Source organism: Triturus cristatus, chromosome 2_2, assembly GCF_964204655.1.
Source record: "Triturus cristatus chromosome 2_2, aTriCri1.1, whole genome shotgun sequence".
Classification (NCBI taxonomy): domain Eukaryota; kingdom Metazoa; phylum Chordata; class Amphibia; order Caudata; family Salamandridae; genus Triturus; species Triturus cristatus.
In genome coordinates, this window is record NC_140582.1 from 202,319,077 (window position 1) to 202,339,806 (window position 20,730).

The following is a 20,730-nucleotide window of genomic DNA, read 5'->3' on the forward strand; positions in this document are numbered from 1 at the left end:
CCCACAGCTAGTCCTCAGATACCCTCGGTGTGTCATCAAAGAGGTGCAGACATCTCCAAATGGGCAACGTCACTCGCAGATAGCACTCCAAGTCTTGACATCTGATCCTACGTGACCCAGAGGTTTACTATCAAGACATCAATCTGCTGGCCCTTCCATACCCCCCAGTCATCACAGATTCCTGGCACGACCTCAGACTTCCTAGCAGGCACATGGAGACCATCAGAAAGGTCCTAAAAACTTTGGCCTGCTTTCAGACACTGCCAGTGCACACTCAAACTCCCGGAAGTGGTCCTCAAAGTACCTCATTATACCCTAAGATACCTTAAGGCTCTGTAAACAATCAGAAAACTGTAGTTGGTCATTAGATACCTGAGCCGGTAACACCTACAGATACCCCAACTAATCATAAGGTCCCACCAGATGGTGTACAGGGACACCCAGCCTCTAACACATCAGAGATTCTCAGCCAGCCTGGGACACATTCATTAACCCTCCAGACAACAAGATCAAAGTGGTAATTGATGTCATAATGTGTCTCAAAATCCCAGCAGACATCATCAAACAAAGTAACATGGGTAGAGGAGTTCGCATAATGGCTAGGGCGGTCTACCTCAAATCTGGGGAACCGGATCTTGAGAATCGGTGAGGACGGGCAACATCCTGTGATTCTGGGTAGATCACTTAATCTCCCCGTGCCTAAAAAAAATTAACGTGTCCTCGTGTAAAGCGCCCTGATACCCGATACCTTCGGGTCAAGTTCATGCTATATAAAACTTTGTAAAAAAAAAACATTCTAGAATGCTTTTTGTTTGTGATTATTAGTGATGTAGAACTGGAAAAAGAGAACTGCTTTTTTCTCTTCACTAGATGGCCGCTCTAATGAACTGCTGTCCTGCAAACTCGGATAGCCAAATACAGAATCAAGGCAGCTAGACTTAAAAGCTACAATACACACAACATACAGAAATCGCCCTGAAATTGCCCACAGGGCTTCCAGGGGAAAAATCAAGAAATCATTATGAAGGTCCACCATTGAGTCTAAAAATCTCGGGCCTCATGTATGGAAACTGTTGCATTGCTGCGACAAAACAGCAATACAACAGTTTTCACCGAGCCCTCCTTGCGACACGATGGATGCGCCGTATTTAATGTACGGCGCTGCATGTCAAAAGGAAAGACAGATATGTCAGAAATCCTGACGTGTCTGTCAGCACAAAAGTCACGCATTGCTGGAGCTGTGTCGCAAGCATGACGCAACCCCAGCAATGCATGGGGGAGGCCTATCCTATATGCACTGCGTCACCCTTACACGCTTTGGCACAATGGCGTCCCACTTCTACAAGGCTTTTATGCGGGGGAACGCCCACCCTGCATACATGCTACCTGGAGCAGGTATAATGTGGCGTAAGGTTTTACAAATTGATGCATCTGCCTAGATGTGTCACTTTGTAAATAGGGTGTAACAGACCACATTTTTTATGCCACCGGTGCAACACAAAAAAGTGACGCACCGGCGGCATGAAAGTGTCACAAGGGCTCATAAATAAGCCTCCTTGTCTGGGAAGAAAACGTGACCAATGGTCAGGCACAATACTGACATAACAGTGGAGTGACATAGAAAGGACAAGTGTTGGTGGAAATAACACAACTTTTGTACGGTTCCTGGAATCATTTTTTGAAACCTGACACAGAAATAAGCAGAGGTTTCAGTTAACGCTGGATGAAAGCTCTAGTGTATCAAAAGAGCCACCTGTCTGACTGGGGCAGGGTAAGGAGAGAGTGAGGCAAGACACATGTTAAGGATAAATCAAGCCCCTACCTCCATTCCCCAGCATAGCCCTTGACTTTCCATGACAGCTTACCCGACAGCCCTTAGGGCCATATTATGTGTCAATCCAGAATCTGACAACTTGCTAGCCAGGATAAAAACTCAAAACATGAATGCTTTGGCCCTCATGATTTGCTCCTAATCCACCTGTGAATCGCAGCAAAATTCAAATGAAACGCAACATTCTGGCAAACAGAGCAGATGTAGGCATGATCCTTAGGCCTGGTGGCACATATCCGCCAAATGTAAACACAATCTGGGCGCAAATCTGGAATGTACTTTTTAATATTCAAGTTAAACATCTGTACATCTCATACATCTGAAATAATGTTACAAAAAAACGGTATATAAATTAAATATTACTTCATTCAGTATCTACAGCTCACGGACGCTATCCTTTTTTAGTTCACAGAATCCTGGTCGAGTACAAAATAAATCTCAAATTAGTCAATTTTCACAAAGCTTTTGGTTAGTGAGAAGCACCATCTTAATGTTCTGCCAGGTGTTTCAGGTGCGCTTTGTTAGCCTTTAACATTATAACATACATATGCTATTCAAAACTACTGATACATGGTGTCAAGTGCAAGGAGAGGTTTAATTGTAAAAAATGATTAAGGCATTTATTTATATAAATAAGGCTGCATAGTCACATATAGCAATGTGCCCTGAGATTTAAACTCTTAAATCAAGAGGGAGTAGTCCCTCTTTCTGTTAATCTTCACAGATTTGGCAATTAACACAATGATGCAACAAAACGGAAATTGGGTGTAAGGCAGAAACTTCTAACACACACTTGGCATTCAGCCTCAACTGACAAGCACGCGCAGGCCTTTCAATAGGGCTGCAAAACAACATGTCCGGTGCTCGGCCTTAAGTTAGCTTCTTCATGAAGAGCAGCTTCAGATATGCGATTGTGAGAAATATCAGTGTCATGCAAGCCAAGGCCAGATGGTTCTGCCACAGACCCCAGGCGCTGTAGTCGATGCCCTGCTGATTTAAGTAATCTTCTCCGGAGCATCTGGAAGTCAACAGAGAAACAAGCGCGTTAAATAACACCCGTTCCCGCTTCGTGGCGCACTGTGGAAGTATGGCACCTTTAAACCGCATTTAACATACGGATCAAGCAGAGGGTATGGGTTCAGAAAACAAATCACCGCATGTTAAATACAGTTCTGCTAAGTGCATATTAAGCTGTAGAAACTAGCAGAACTCAAATCTTTGCAAACAAGCATTGGCATGTTAAAATACGTACTGCCTGAACAGATGTGCTGTTCACTTATATGAATCCGGTTAAGCGATTTTTCCATTAATACACTCTTAATACCATTCACGAGGAGCTTGGCCAAAGTCAAGAAACGTTAAAAAAGAAAGCAAAGCCAGAATGATTTAAAACAAAGGAACGGAACACACACACATTGAGCAAGTAGACGTCGGCACAAAGTAGGACTCCTTTTTCTGTGTAAGTGTACATAAGGGAATCCAGTGACTGAAGAGGGCTGACCCTACGCAGCATTTTGTGGTGGGAGACCAACAAGCATTTAGAATGCTAAAGGTCTCGCATTTATCAGAGTTTAAGCTATTGTCAGTTACAGTGGCAATCAGGCCCGGTTCTAGAGGGTGGGCCAGACCCACCCAAGGAATACCCTGGCCCACCCAAGGCCGTTAAGAACAGAAAAACAAGCATTTCTCACCTTAATTTTTCACTGGGGTGCGGCCCTGTGGGATCTCCATTATCGATTATTTTAATGATTAACACCATTGACATAGGATACTTTCAGGCCTGGGGAGAGGTGGTAAGTCAGCAGAGCTTATTAGCTGCTGTGATGCACAAATGACCAGCATAGATAGCCTGAAAACTGATTAGGATTCTGGGCTTATTGCTTCGTATTTGTAAACTTAATGCTTTTCAAAGTAAAAAGCTGCAAAAGTTTTTTTTAACCCCTTCCCTGCTCATGACGGAACCGTTCCGTCATGACAATCCTGTTGGCGGCCGCTCCGCCTGCGCGGCGCTGTTTCCCCGCCTGTGCGAGGGGACAACGCAAATGGGCGGAGTCATGACGGAACCGTTCCGTCATGAGCACAGCTCAACTGTGGCTCATGACGGAGCGGCTCCGTCATGAGCACAGGCCCGCCGCGCTGCCCCCCTGCCCCCCCCCAGCGCTGCAGCGGAATGTCCGCAGCAGCGAAGGGGTTAAACATGAAAAGCTGTAAAGTGGCTCTGTATGGCAGCTGAAACATTTCTGCAGCTGCACTTGACAAGGAGCATGCTGCAGTCTTAAAGAGTTCACAAGCAGTGTCCCTCCCCTTCCCCCACAGCCGGAAGCACATCAAAGAAAGCAAAGTATGTGGTTCTTCGGGTTCTGATTATTGTATTAAAAATGTCAAATAATCCCAATACCTAAAATATCAGATCAATTAAATACATTTTGTTTTTGGTCCGTACACATTCATCTTCATGGCTCACCCATGCTTCTTTACGGCTAGGCCTGGGCGGTTAATTTCGTTCCGTTCGCGGAATTTGCGGAATTTGGGTAATTTCGCGTTCCGCGGAGAACGCGAAATTGCCCAAAAATCTGCGTTCCGCGACTTCGCGAAATTTTTTGCTTGTTCGCGTTCTCAATATGCGTGTTCGCGAGATATTTCACCCCGAGCACGCAAACAGCGATCGCGAACAGGCAAAAAGTATCGCGAACAAGCAATTCCGCGTGTTCGCGGAATTTCTGCGTGTTCGCGGAGATTTTTTACCGTTTCGCGGAGATTTGCGTAACGCGATTACGCAAATTCCGCCCACCCCTATTTACGGCCCTCCCAAAGAAAACATTCTATTGTAAATGCGAGACCTATTTCGCTCAGTCAGTCAAACTTCGTGAAGATTGGGAAAAAAGTTTAATGGAGGTTACGAAAAGGAGTATTCTTTCCCATTTTAACTCTGATCGGAAATTTTGACAAACGAGCAAAAACCAGCTGAACGGATTTAGACCAAACTTGGCATGAAAGTAGAACATTACTCGTAAAGCATGCTTTTTTTGATTTGGTGTAAATCCGTTTGATAGTTTGTTAGATAGTCCGTTTGAAAAAGGTGCTGGGCAGCATTTAAAGGGTTAACACTTTTCCATATATGTGCTGTTTAAACGCTTGAGTATCTTCTGTAAATCACATTTTGTATTTGTTTACATTATATATACATGGCTGAATAAGGACTTTGTTCGGCCATCTTGAAGCTCATGAGTCAGCGCCGAGCCAAGAGATTCCCCCTGTGAAAAAAACATGAGGGCCCCAAGCTGGCATCCAAGGGAGCACTCCAACGGCAGCAAAAGTATAGCGAGGCAGAGAGTGTCCAATGCAAGTCCTGGATTACGCACACACCCGACTCATATCAGCACCTAGATCCACAATCAGAGTTTTAAAGGGGCACTCCAATAACAGCAGCAATAACATTTGGTGGAGGGTATCCAACAGAGGTCCAGGTTTACGCACACATCTCACTTACCCATATCACCATTCAGGCCACAATTATGGTTTGAGGGAGTGCTCTAACGATAGCAACAGAACAGTGAGACGGAGTGTTTGCATCTTATGCACACACCGCACTCATCCATATCAGCATTCGTGCCACAATCGGGGAGTTGAGAGAGTGCTCCAACTGTAGCAAAAGTACAGTGAGGCTGCGCTAATCGAAGCAAAATAATACAATCGAGCTATCATATTGTTTTTTTCCCCCCTTGCAGGTACAGGTATACTTTGGTTGAAGCCTACTAAAAGAAGAAAGGTAAATGTATTTATAACTATTGACATGACTGCTTGAATCATTCCTTGTGTCCTCCCCCGCTCGAGCTGCCGATGACATCTCAAATGCCATCACTGATGACATCATAAGTGAAACTATTGATGTCATCACCCATGATTTTACCAGTGGAATCACTGATGACTTAACTGCATCTTAAAAACAAGCATTAAAAATGCAATAGGTCTCGCCTTTAATTAAATTAAAGCCATTTGCTTTGCTATACAATACCATTAGCAAAGCAAATGGCTTTAACTTAATAAAAGGCGAGACCTATTGCATTTTCAATGCTTGTATCAGAATGTCAGGACAACATGTGACGATGCAGCATTGCCAGACTCTAAATTAAGGGATGCAAAAGGCCAAACGACATGTCAATGCGAATTGCTCATGCAAGATGTTTAACAGCATCCCACCACACATGAGGTGTACTCCCTCACTCCTAAACCACAGAACTGTGCTGAAACTCTGCAAGCGACCTCTAACTCCTCACTCATAAGGAAGCCACCAGCTTTTCTCACCCCTTGGCAGAACTGTGAAAAGAAATCCTAACCCTGCATCCCAATCTCTACTGGTGGTCTTGAAGAATATGCCTCCTTATCCCGCAGTCTTTTTGTCCGCAGGGAATCACAACGCGGTCGTTACAACGACCACGTTGTGATTCCGCATACCATTACTCCGCAAGTCGGAACGACGACTTGCGGAGGGGGGGCGCTGGATGTTGGAATAGTATAATTTACTATTCCAACTCCAGTCTGTGCGGACAGTAGGGAAGGTGTTGGATTTTAAATCCAACCCCCCCCCCCCTCCGCAAGTCGTTCTTCCGACTTGCGGAGTAATGGTATGCGGAATCAACGACCGCGTTGTGATTCCCTGCGGACAAAAAGTTTTGTTCTTGAACTGCCTCTACTCGCCTCTGTGTACAGAACTCTGTTGATGCCCAGCAAGGCTCACGCTTTATAAGTTGCAGTACTTAAAGGAGAACTTTGATATTCACCTACCTTCCTACCTCTGCCCCCACCCCCTACCCCCTGTTCTGGGCACATCAATTAGTGTCTTCAATACAGCATCAATGATGCCATCCCATGAAGGTTGTAAAGCATGGGGATCAGAATATACTCCATTTTAAACCCTCTTTGTGGAAAATAATTAAGTGGCTCATTTCAAAGGTGTCCATTGCTGGTTCAAGACGATCAGATCCAGGCCTGATTTTCTAGATATACACATAAGACAATACATACAGGCTAGATTTACATATAGCGAGTGGAAATGAACTCATTTACATTACCAGTAGTTATCCTGAAAACTTAGCACAGATACAGTAATCCTAGAGAGACAGTGGACACCTCCTCTTAATTGAACATGTAGTCCCATACTCGCCGAAATTTCTCCTGCCATGTGATGCCCATGTAGGTCAAAGGGAGCCCTGGACTACTGGATCTTGAGCGTTGCCCCAGTTCCCCATCTTCGAAGTTGCCCGCTCTAGCCCTAAGGCTACATCCTCTCCCCGTGCTTGGGTACATAACATAAGGACCTAAAAACATTGTCAAAAAGACTAAGCAAGGCACGACTTTCAACATAACCACAATGTGTGGCGATTTAAACATTGCAGCAGTTGTGCGTCGTGTTTTCCTAGCTTGTTTAATGCTAGCTTCTTTCTTTTGAAATAATATCCGATTTAACTAAACCTGCTGTACCAGTGAACAAGGAACTAGTGTGTTCCTGCAGACGCTTGGGTAGCACACGCCATGCAGCAGCCCCTAGGGGGGGAGGTACAAAATCAAAAACAACCCTGCTTCTCGTTGAAAGGTGGAGCATTCGTAGGGTGATGTTAATGAGCATCAGTTAACTGTAGAAAAATACCTTAAATGTCAGTTTATTCACATTTCATCACCTTGAATGTATGCACTTACTTATTGAACTGTTGGCTTCTGAAAAATCCTCTTATATGCTTCTGCAAAGAAGGTGGTCTGTGTTTTAAATAAGTTGCCTGCATTGTATTGTATTGGTTATTGATGGAGCGCTTAGCATACCCCTTGTGAGGTCTATAGCTCTTAGGGTGCGTGTCATTGTTTTTATATAGCAAATAAATTGCAGCATCAGACACATAATCTTCTAAAAAAGTAAAAAGTAAATGTGCATGAGCTTTTCTTACTAGGAACTGGAGGCAGCTCCTGTTGGGCAGCCCTTGTGTTTTGCTCCACTGCGCACGACATGGCCTCATGGCCGAGAAAAAGTATTTCAGTCCCCAGAATCTGACTAAAGAGTGCTAGATATTCAGTGGTAGTAACTCAGCGGCCTTCTTCTGGAGACGAGTGATATACCTAGGCCACGAAAAGGCTGTGTCGCTTGGCAGAGAGATGAGCTGGCGCCTCGAGGCAAAAGTGACTCGAACCCCCATAGGCGCCTCCATGCGGGAGTGACTCAAACCCCCATAGGCGCCTCGAGGCAGGAGTGACTCGAACCCCCATAAGCGCCTCAAGGCAGGAGTGACTCGAACCCCCATCACATGCTGCAGTGGCCCAGAGACGAAGCTCGGTGCCTCCACCTGACCGACCCGGGGCCAGCACATTCTCCGCCCCTCAATCCCTCGCCAGTCCAGGACATGTAAAGCACGTCGTCTCTTCCAACTATGGTGGCCATCAAACCGGACCTTCAGTAATTGCCAGAATTTTAAGGTAGGGCAAATGTGGGTGCTGGGAACTCCTATTCCGCACGAGGGCTGTGTGCTGCTTTCCCCTTCCAGCACCCCAGGTTTAAAATGTCTGACATTTAGAAGCTGGCATCTGCTGCCTTCTCCTATCACCTGCCTGGTTTTCATTTTTATCTCCGGTCAGCTTATTTCATAACTTGTCGACATTTTACACGTCAAGATGCTTTGTAATGTGCCAGAGGTTGGCATTTCCGTACGTGCTGCATGATGTTGACATTCCTTCTGCTTTTACCGCCGAGCATGTAAACCCTACACTCAAGGTACTGTGTAATTGAACCCTACGGGAAGATTTCTGCGATACGGTGACTGGACTTCTATCTGACTGTTTGCTTTGGTATTGGCATGTGTAACAAGCGCTCGCCATAGCGCTGTTTATATTTGCATCGTGCTTTCACTTTCAGTGAAAGCGAAAACACGATGCAAAAATAAACACGCGGCGCCCTGTCTCCTTTTGGGAGACCCATCAGGACTGGATGCAGCCTGCGCATGGGGATCTCTTGTCTTTATGGGGCCATGTGTTTAAACACATGGCCCCATAAAGATAAGAAATCGCTTACGATAGCTGTAATGCAGGCGAGCCAGTCCGGGTGGGCCGTCCCAAGAAGCCAAAGGGAGGCAACCGAAACGCCTAATTTCCAATGGCTGGCCACCGTTTAGCATAAACGGTGATGCCGGACAATGGAAATGAGGGGCGGGGCTTAAAGCCCTTTACTGAAACTCCTCATAGACAATAAATCTTGCCGAGCGAGCTGCGCATGTGCACAGCCACGCTAGCCGAGATCTAAAAAGTGTATATACATACATCGGGGGGAAAAAACAAAAACATCTCTAAATACTTAAATAAAAATAGCATTTACAGAGCACCGTTGTCTCAAACTGAGACATGTGAGCTTAGAACCCACTCAGAGACACACTGAAAAACATAACTGAAATACACCACATACAAAATGACAAAATGATATCATCATAACCAGAGGCACACTTGTAAGCACTGTTTGCACAACACAACTGTCTCATAAACTTTATGACACAGGCAGGGAGACACTCTTGGAACAAGACATAGGAATAGGTGTAAGCAACACAACACCGCTCACATGCACACAGACTCAAAGGTATAGCAATAAAATTAGAGGCGCACTCAGCTACACTACTGGCACAATGCTGAAGACTGAGTCAGAGAGTAACATCTGCAAGGAGACACAATGTTAAGCATAAGCTGGGACATGCATCTGTATACCACTACTCAGTCAGATAGAAAGAAAAAAAACACAAACATTAAGACAAGTACACTGCAAGTGGAAAATAAAAATGAGACAAGCCCCCTACAAATACATTTAAAATAGCAGTCCTAAAGCAATGTTTCCACAAATATTTTTTTCCTTGGGGCGGCAATGAAGGTCCTCTGGGCACCACAGCCAAGGCCATGTGCGCCTGCACCTCCTATGTGTTGCTTGCCCACCTGCTCCTGCTGTGTGTGTGTGTGAGTGTGTGTGTATGCGTGTGTGTGTGTGTGTGTGTGTGTGTATATATATATATATATATATATATATATATATAGTTACCTTAACTACACTTACCTTGTGTGGTAAAAGCGTATGTGTGGTACAGCCAGTTTCCCTCCAACCTCCTGTCCGCCAAAAAAAGCATTAATCAAAGCCAAACGGCACTTGCATACCAACGATTTATTTGGATTTGTCAATGCTTTTTTAGATATAATGCATATGCTAGGCATCATGGCATAAAAGGGGGGAAAAAGTATTATGACAAGGTCAATTTTGGCTGCGTCATAGCACATTCTTTTCTTTACTTTAAGTGTGTGATGCTGTGCCGCATGAAACATTGACAAAGACAATAGATCTTGCTTAGGTGAAACTATTGGCTTTGCCAATGCTAGTTACTGTAGTCATGCATGTTCAGGTTTGTCCAGGGCAGCAAGTTTCCTCAATTATTGATTGAGACAGCTAAAAAAGTGCCCCGCATTTTCAAAATAGGGCAGTTTTGAATGTGTACAGAAAAACTGTTTGTGCTTTCAAGGTATGGAACATGACATGTATTTGTGCTTACTTCAGGTAGTGCTTGTGATAATATCAGGGAAATCAACAGTAAAAACCGTCCCACCAGCCCATAAAACAGGCCACAAACAGCTAAAAACAAAGGCCAGTAAGACCAGCCTTTTTACCCTACAGACCAGTGAACCTATGTCTCCCCTGCTACCTCTTCACATGTTAATGCATTTAACACCTCATCATGTCCTTTCAAACAAAGGGACAGAGCAAAAGGGTTTGTAAGGTGTTAAATGCATTAGCATATTTAATTTATTTATTTGAGAGCAGCCTCCTCACACTGCCAGCCTGAGAAGTCCCTTCAGAATACTGATGGGACCCCAGCAGGATCTCCTTTTAACTGGATTCCAGCGTGCACCTGAAGAGAAAACTTCCTTCCACGCTGCAGCATTCTTTTTAAATGAAAAGCTGGGGAAGTCTTTCTCTCCGTGCCTGTAATCTGCTGTGCGCTCTTGCAGAGGATCTGGGCGCTGTGAAAGAGTAAGGTGCGCGCGCGCGCACTTTACTGCGAACCTAGTCCTAAAGCAAAACAGGGCTATGGAATAAATCTATCATACACTATAAATGACACAGATAGCCACACAGGGACACACAAACATTACAGACCACTAAGAAATACACACTCATATGTGCATATGCACAAGCCTGCGTGTTCTCATACACACACACAGACTTACTGTCACACCATGACACCATTTAAATACTGTTTGAATATCGAGGACATATACTCAAGTAAAATAATTGGACCAGAACACTAAGTGCCGTACAGGATGATCACTTGCTAAGATATAACGAGAGCCTGAGTTAAAAAAAATCGAACAAAAGTAAGCTTCTAGCCAATTCAAAATGCCTGCTTTAAAGTTTGAAGTTCAAATATTTGAGTCTAAATACCCCACTACAAATGTGACAGATATCCTGTCTGCTATATTTCAAGTGCATTATGTCTTATGACACTTGTAATATGGTGGACAGGATATCAGTTACATTTGTGACAGAGTAGCTTATATGCCAAACTCTAAATCATGCCCAAAGTCAAGGAAAGATAAAAATCTGGGGTGTTAAGGGAGGGGCATGATAACGATACTTGTCCGTCCTTGCATATATACCATACAAATCTAATGAATAACAATAACATTTAAAAAGCTACAACCAAAAACTTTGTAATGAGAAGAGTCATAATGTCATCAATGATTTCATGTGTAAATGTCACCGGCGGCTCAGGAAGCTAGGGGGGGGGGGGGGGGGGGGGGGAGCGCAAAGTTATGGTTCAAGCAGTTATGTAAATGGTGCTCTCATAAGAAATGTAATCAGTGCCACTTATGACATCAACCATGATGGAGTGTGTGGCTTATCAAAGCTGAGGGACAACTATAGCTAAGTTTTCAAGTGTGGTAATAAGTTCCAAGATATTTAACGTAAAATAATATTTTATCATCATCCCTAACTAGCCCTAATATGGGCTCATGGTGTTGGCCACAAGGCATCGCCACAGGCCAGGCCAGGCCTGCACTCAACCACTGCGGGTGGCCAATTCCATGTGGCACACGGCCTTTGGAGTGAGGTGGCCACGGGGCCTGGCCGTAAAGTAACTATAACTCGTGCCCCCCCCATAAAAAGTTTTGTCATCAACTATGTAATTTCAGATGTTGCAGTGATGTTATCAATGGGGTAATAGAACATGTTATGAGTGACATAACAGGTGAGTTAATTATCAGTGCATGGTGAGGGCGCAAATTATAATTACTTTACGGCACGAGTTATAGTTACATGAGATAACTATAACTGGTTAGTTTCCGTGGGTTTGTTCAGTTAAAATTGTATGTTTTAACTGACATTTTCACCTAGCTACTATGTCCCTTCAAACTTTGTTCTATTCAGTGAATTGCACCACTCTAAATGTCCAATATAGTTTAAATTAGTCCAAATCCGTGAGGTTTCTTTTCAAAGCAATCTTCTTTATTTTAATTGTCATATACACTTTAAAACAGGAGGGTTCAGTAACAGTCAAATACCCATATTTCTTATCATCTAAAAGGCCAATTTCCCGCCATTCGAACAATTTAGTATTGATGTAATTACATAGCGGTCTGATGGGATTAAGGGTTAGTTTCCTGTAACAGGTGGTGTCCGCTAACTGTCTCTCAATTTCCCCAATGTAATCAACCTTATCCATAACAACAACGTTGCCACCTTTGTCAGCCTCCCGGATGACTAATGTAGGGTTAGATCTTAACTCATTAAGTGCCTGATTTTCGTAAAAGGACAGATTAAATGTCATGTTAACCGTTCTGGTGTGTGATGCCTGTAGTTTGTGTATGTCTTGGCTGACCTTCTCATGAAAGATGTCGATATTTTGGTGCGTCCCTGTTGGTATAAATTTAGATTTCGTTTTGAGGCCACTATTTATACCCAGATCCTCCACTATATCTAATTCCATACGTAGAGAATCTGTGTCAATTTCAGTCTCAAACTGTATTGATAACATTGATTTCAGAGGCAGTTTGTTGTACACAGTCGCGATCAGGTTGTTTTTCAATACATGGAGGCAGTATATTTGAGAAATGATCCTTTAATTTCAATTGCCGCACAAACTTGAACAGATCTACAAAAATATCAACATCATTACTTGATTGGGTTGGGCAGAAACCTAATCCCTTACTAAGGACAGAAATTTCACAATCAGAGAGCACTGTTTTAGACAAATTAACAATTTTCAATTTCTCTGTACATACCTTTGTTGTTTCCCCTTTTCCCTGCACCCGATCCAGATTATTGCTTTCATTGATGACATGATGAAGGTTACCTAACCGTTAGATTTAATCATAAGAAAGGCCCCCAAATCATTCTTTATGAAGTATAGTGAGGATGTTTCAAATGAAACCAAACATTTAGGTGATGACACTCCAAATCATGTCAATACAACGGAATATCCTCCATTGTTTATTGTCAAAGGCCCCTTTTTTGATCTAAATCATCATATTTGAACAAAACTATTTGTGTTTATAACTAATCATTGTGATGTTGTGATGTTGATTTTATGTTGTTATTTATGTGAAGTATAACTAAGAATCAGTAACTACCCCAATGATTCTATGTTGGTTGACATCTATAAATAGATGTCCATTCCAATGCTGATGGCAATGTGGGCCATTTTAAATTTGGTCCTTTTGATGTTGGTTTATTGTATTGTTTTAATTGTTTGTGCCTATTTCTCATGTGTGTTATTTATTCTATGTATTTTTATAAAATTTGTTGCAGCCCTGAAGAAGTCCCGAGGTGGACGAAACACGTCGGCTGCTTTGGCTGTTTTGGATGTTTTAAAGTGTATATGACAATTAAAATAAAGAAGATTGCTTTGAAAAGAAACCTCACGGATTTGGACTAATTTAAACTATATTGGACATTTAGAGTGGTGCAACTTGTGCTGTTTTTTTCACTTTCATTCCAGAACTTGGAATAGCACTGTGTTAGCGGGTGCTAATCAAGTTTGCACACTCATGGTGAATGAGAATATCACCATTAGATAGGATGGGATAATCCTAAATCCGGTGCTGTCCCAGAGGGATACCGCTAGCTTTGCTTTCTTTTGTCTATTCAGTGAATTACTAAGGTTTCTTTTAAATGTAAAGTAACATATTATTGCAATTCTTAACTATAACGTCATTTTAAACCTTTAATTTTTCAGTGAATTTTTATGTTTTTTCATGTAAAGTTAGATGTCTGTTGCCCTGAGTGGGGCGGATTTGGGTGCAGTCCCTGCACACAGCGCCTCCCTGAGGGCACCCAACCCTCCACTACACACGGCCACGGGTTCCCAATCCCTCCACTGTGTGTGGGGTTGAGTGATAAACTGCCATTTCAAGTAAGGCAGACCTACTAGCTTTTGTCAAAAGTTCAAACCACTAAAATATAAAATGCAGGGGAATTATTGGCCAGCAATTCATATATATAGAACAAACCTATTGGTTTGTCCAAAAGTCAGCACTTACTATAATCAAAGTATGAAATGAAATGAGGTATTTGTTAAAGCACGAACTGTCGCTCCCAAAGGAGACTCCTGGCGCTGCAGATAACGGGCTTACTAGGGAGGAGTGAGGGCCTAAATGAAGGTGAGACAAGATTCATCACTTTTTCCATAGATCCAGGTCTTTAGAGCTTTCCTAAACTGTATTTCTGATTCAATCGTTCTCAGTTTGTTTGGCATAAAATTACAAGCTTTTGCACCTAACACTGTAGCAGTCTTCCTTCCCCTAGTTTTAAGTTTAAACCCCGGCAATTTGAGGAGATTGGCAGATGTAGATCTGAGTGTCCGCATTGGTGTGAATCCCGTGGAGAGATATACTGGTCCAATTTGGCGGGTAGCCCTGAAGGTAATGACCAAGAGTTTGAATAGAATTCTCTTGTGTAGCGGGAGCCAATGAAGAGTTTCCAGAGCCTCCAATGCTGACGTCCTGCATGGGAGTTTCAAAAGCAGTCTAGCAGCTGCGTGTTGAACCACTTGTAGTCTCCTCAGAGTTGATTTATTGACCCCTGCCAGAAGGCTATTACAGTAGTCCAGTCATGAGAGTATGAAACCCACAGCCACTGTTTTCCTTGCAGCAAGTGGGATCAAATCAGAGAATTTTTTCATGGCTTTAATTAGGCCAAAGCAAGTACCCACCACCTTGAGTGTATTGTGTTTGAAAGAAAGGGAGGAGTCGAACCACACCCCCAGATTTTTGGCCACCTCCAGAGTAGCTGGAGGAGCTGCTGACTCTTCCGGCCACCAATCCTTCGGTTGAAAGGGATTATCTTTCTCGATCAACAGGATTTCTGTCTTATCCGTATTACAACTGAGATGGTTGTTTTTCATCCTTTTAATGACTGCCGTGAGACATGCTCTAAAGTTTTCTTCAGCATCTGCAGAGTTTTTGTCAACAGGATCAGCTGAGTATCATCAGTGTAAGACGTTGTTTCAATCCCGTAGGCTGAGATGAGGGAAATAAGCGGGGCCATATATATATTGAACAAGAGTGGACTAAGTGAGGCGCCCTGTGGGACTCCTGTGGTGATATTACGTTCAGAGGAGAGAAAAGTGCCAAGGGAAACTGCCTGCCTCCGATTGGACAGGAAGGACGTGATCCAAGCCAGAGCCATGTTGGAAATGCCGCAAGATTTTAATCTGGCCAAGAGGATGTTATGCGAGATGGTATCAAAAGCGGCAGATAGATCTAAAAGGATCAGCACTGCCTTCCTCCCGCTGTCTGTAATGAATTTGAGAGTATCAGATATCTCCAATAAGGCTGATTCCGTGGAATGTTTCGGGCGGAAGCCAGATTGTCGAGGATGGAAAATCTGGGCTAACTCGACGAAATTAGAGATTTCCTTATAGACCACTTTTTCTGTAATCTTACCCAAGATTGTCAGTAGTGATATGGGCCTATAGTTGGAGAGATTAGAAAGGTCTATATTTTGTTTTTTCTTCAGGGGCTTCACAATCGCAAATTTCCACTCATCGGGCACTATGCCGGAGGACAGGGAGGAATTCACAATATCGTTAATCACGGGATTCACTATGTCCATGATATGATGCAATATCAATGGAGGGCATGCATCCAGTGGGGAGCCTGATTTACATGCTAAGATAGTATACTTTATAAATTCACACATTGCAATGTTTCATAATAGTGATTGTCACAATGTGTTTGATAAGGCATTTTTTAAAATAAATTAAATACATTATACATGTATTTGAGTCTTTAAAAAAAAAAGAATGCAGGCCATAAAGTACAACCATAGAACAAACCAAAGGGGGTCCTGCATTAAAGCTGAAGAGCCTACAGTTACAGCTCGGAGTGCTTAAAAAATATATAGTAAGATCTCCTCGGGTCATGAATTCAAGGATCCAGGAGACTTACTGTTTTTTTTAATGTTGCTTGGGGGCTACTGTGCTCCAAGCAGCCCTCAAGATCATTAAACAAAATTCTTGGTGGTGTGTTTGCCGCTTTTAGGGGCACCACCAGGATCTTAATAATGTGATTGAAAAGCCCTCACTGTACATTATGGGAGTTCCTTGATGGAGCAGTGAATAACATATGAGAGTCTCCTGCTGCTCATGTATTATTCCTTCTTTAAGGTTTGTTTTTAAACATATTTTTGTGTACCCCAGTGCCTTCCCTTGACACACACACATTCTTTCATATAAATATTAATATTTCTCTGTGTTTCCGCCTGGGCAGGAGCAGAGTTATGTTCCCTGCCTGGGAGAGTGAAGCCAGGGTATGCCTACTCTCTCCTAGGAAGGGAACTGCAGCCAGGGGATGAGGTCCCTAGAACACTGCTCATGTCGGGCCGTGGAGTATGGGCTCTCTGTGGCCGGTGCATGGCTCAGGGATGGGTACCGCTTGCCCCCTCCCCAAAACTTAACTCTTTGCTCTGGGGGATGGTGTCCCAGGGTCTTCTAGAAAGGTTTCAGGGTAGAGGGGGGGGGCGCCAGCCACCTTTAACAGGATCGGCCCCAGGGTATGGGGGTCACAAGGACCTCTATAAGACTCGGGAAGGGGGTTCACACATTCCCTCCCCTAATTTTATACGCAGCCCCAAGTATTTGCAGGAATGAGTTGAGGTGGATGGGACTTTTGTTTAGGAACCAGCACCAGAGTTATAACAAAACCAAAAAATGTATTTCCTATGGAAACAGGTCCCTAACTATAACTACCCAGTGGCAACTGCCACTGGGTAATATATATGTAAAATATATAAAAAATGGAAAACCGAATTTTGAAGTGAGCGCCACATTTCTTTTCAAAAACTATTTTTTTGAGAGAGCACTCACTTTGGCGTAAGACTGTCTAGAATTTAACTCAGGGGAAAAGTACATTAATTTTCAAGATTTCCAAAGTCAGGATTTTGCATTGAGAATTTCTACAATCTTTTGCTGAATGAACTGAACTAAAAGAAAAATACTGTCTTTTTGCAAGCAAAACACTAGCTGTTTTTTTCTCATGGTTGCATTGCTGCAAATTCTGTTCCATGGAAAGGACTTCCAATAAATCATAAACCTCTCATATATGTCAAACAAGCATTGCCAATGCCAATAGGTCTCACCGATGCAAGAGCTATTGGCTTTTTGAATGTCTTTTAGCCATGTGTACAGCACTGTGGCTGTTGTGCATAACCGCTAAAAGTTTGAAAAGAGGTGAAGGTGCTCTAAACAATGAGGGCTGCTAGGTGGGGGAGAGGATGTGGTCTGACGGCTAGAGCTGCCGACTTTGGTGCTGGAAACCAAGGTTCGGGCCTCGGGATCGTGTCCACATCCTGTGATTCTGGGCAAATCACTTAAACTCCCCGTGCCTACCAAAAATAAATAAATGGATATGTCCTTGTGTAACGTAACCGGTGCTCGTGTAAAGCACTCCAATACCTTCGGGTCGAGTTCGCGCTATATAAATCTGCAACAACAAAAAAAAGGGAAACGAGTGTTTAAGAAGGGACAGCAATATGTCCTACCTGAGGGAAAACAGCCTTTATCACACAGGTAAGTTTTTTTTTTAAATAACATACAGGTTTAGGGATACGTAGATATACAGGGCGATATGGATGATTTTAGAGTTTATGGGTGAGTAGAGATATAGGGATGTAAAGGTGATTTAAGGGTTCAGAGATGGGTAGAAGGAAAGAAAGGTAAGGGTGGTTTTATATCTGATAGTCCCACTGTCTTCGTTCTGGGGCCAGGATGAGGGGGGCCCAGGACCGCACTCACACCAGCATACGGCAGTCCAAGCCACATAATCACCACCAGGCCCAGGAGAATGGCAGGGGGAACCAGTACAATTCCCCCTCTCCGCGGCAGGTCAAAACGCCGCCCCTCAGCCTCCGGCTCTTATGGCCACCGAAGCTTGCGGGTGGGCACTTGCCCTACACAGGCTCCTACAGCGCGGCCGCCACTGTGTGGTAACTCCAGCCACCTCCAACCCTCAGTCTCACATCGCAGCAGAGAGGCTTGGAGGCAATCCCACAGCAGCCCCGGGGATGGAGACACTAACCAGGCCAGTAACACTCCAAGTCTCGTCTCGTGGCCGCCGTTCCCCAGGGAATCGGCTGCGCCGCTTAGGACTTTTGCTGTACTCATCTGCAAGGCCAATCTTGTTCCTCTTGGAGCCTCTGGACAGGGACAGAGGGAGTCCACCTGACCTGCCATAGATGTAGATACCAATGTAGGAGGGTAGTATCCTTACACCTAGGGTCAAGGTCGGATTAATGCTACGGCTGGCGGAGCCTCGCTAAACGCCAGCCAGCTTGCTGACAGGCTCTCTGGCACCCCCAGGGGAAACAGCGAAGTTCTAGCACAACTTTTATGCCCCTGACACCTCATATCCATGTTTTCATGTGTGTTTCCCTTCCTATATGGAATTAATCTGTGGTAATTGTCACAGTCAAGAATGAATATGCAAGAGCTCTACCCATTGTCATATTCTATGTATTACGCCAGTGTAATGCTTTTATCATCTCTGTTGACAAGCAGTTGATCGTTAAAGCCCCCAAATTCCTGAATCCACTATTTTGTCAGCTTTTCATGGACTGGCCTCATCTGAAGGTCTGTGCGTGGTATCAAAATTAATGCATGAAGCAAATAATGTAATTAATTGAACTATAATCTTTACTGTCAGAGACTGTACTGAAAAAGGTGTAATGTTAGGCTTAGGAAAAGTAGTTAGATTATCCACTGCCCGAATAAAAAATAGAGTTTAATCCTCGGTACAATAAAATACTTCAACATTAACCACTTAGGTGCTAAGGACGAGATGGTCTTGTCCTCAGCACAAGTATATAGTATACAGTTGTGCCACCACATTTGTTTACTTTTCATCCCTATGTAACCTACAACCTATTTTATCATTTGTCATGATTTTTTACTATGTATATAATAAATTTGTTTTTAATTGTGAATGTACCAAACACTTATAATTAAAAAAGAATTATAATTTTCATTTTTCGTCTCACTGCTTAAATTGTTCTGACTACTAGATAGAAAACACTTCCAGCTGTTACTTATAAGAATTGCCTAGGTTGTTATTTTTCAAACACTTGTCCTCAGCACAGCCAGCTCCAACAGTGCTGTGCGATGAGATCACTTCGTCCTTTGCACTCAAGTGGTTTAAGGAGCTTATAATCCAACTCTAAGCTACTTCGTTTACATTGTTCAATATTTAAATTGTTATATAATTTCTGGTTCTACATATTGTAATGTATTTCCTTTTCATCCATCTTGGTATCATATTGTAAGTGAAAGAAAAAGATCTTTGAGAAATCATCTTGTGTCCAAAAACGTATTTTTTGTGTCACATTTGTTTAAAAACTGACTTAAAAAGCTTCCACTGGTAGTGGGCATATTGTTGGACTGTCAAAGAGAAGTTTATATATGTTTCCAGGTGCGACCATAGACTGCCCAATACATTTCTTGCCATTGAGGTGGGGACAATTTAAGGAAATAATGTCTTTAAAAGTGGAAGACAAGTCTAGATTTGTCAGACGCACTGCTTCTATCCCAGCTCTGGGTCAGTGGGCAGGTTGCGAACTTCTAAATTATGCCCTTATTCTTTTAACGCATAGATGCTCATGTAGCATGGCTATTTTCATTGCTCAAAGCGAGTATTAGATGTACGATGGATGCAAATTAGTATGATGGGACATCTTTCTTTTTGGTTGATGTCCTTTTACCGTCCTTGCAACAAAGCCCTTAGTTACTTGAAAACTGAATACATAACATGATTGATGTACTATAATGAAAAAGTGTACTCACATATTGAATGGACTGGATGCAGCGCTGCAATTTTCATTGATACTTCGATGAACCACAGAGACGTTGGGGCAAAATTCTAACCCAGTAAACTCATTAACCTGTAGTGCCTTGCAGAAAAAAACATACACAGATATACTCAGTGAATGACATGAGTTTATTAAATTAATTCACCAGTTACATATTAAATAGGACATTCATAGAGATCAATTGATAGAGAAAGCATGAAATCGATTTTTTAGGTGCGAAGGCAAAACAATCCTTGAAGAATTCTGGCCAAATTATGCTAAATCTAAGTAAGACCGCTTTACAAATCCCTTTGATGGGTCATGGTACAGGTGCAGTTATAGTCAGGAAATTGGGTAAGAAAGGAATGTAAAGTTCTACAGGAGTGGAGAACTAGGGGATCACGAAAAGTAATTGTGAGATGCTGGCTTTTAGGCAAGTAAACCCAAAAGCCAAATTCTAACTATAAAACAAATGTTGCCAAAGCCAATAGTTCTGGCATTAGCTCCATACGTATTGGCTTTGCTGATACTTGTTTTCTGTAATATGATTTAG

General features: G+C 43.0%; 1 protein-coding gene across 5 annotated transcripts in view; it reads right to left on the reverse strand.

Annotated features, from left to right (window-relative positions):
- Positions 1-2,100: 2,100 nt before the first annotated feature.
- LOC146862015 (broad substrate specificity ATP-binding cassette transporter ABCG2-like) overlaps positions 2,101-20,730 on the reverse strand; it is a 667,466-nt gene continuing 648,836 nt past the window's right edge. For all 5 annotated transcript variants that reach the window (XM_085641173.1, XM_085641175.1, XM_085641174.1 and 2 more), the window contains 2 exons: positions 20,173-20,279; positions 2,101-2,849 (listed from right to left, as the gene is read on the reverse strand). In XM_085641173.1, coding sequence (XP_085497299.1) covers positions 2,702-2,849; positions 20,173-20,279 — 255 coding nt within the window. In that variant the 3' untranslated portion in view covers positions 2,101-2,701. The remainder of the gene's footprint in view (positions 2,850-20,172; positions 20,280-20,730) is intronic.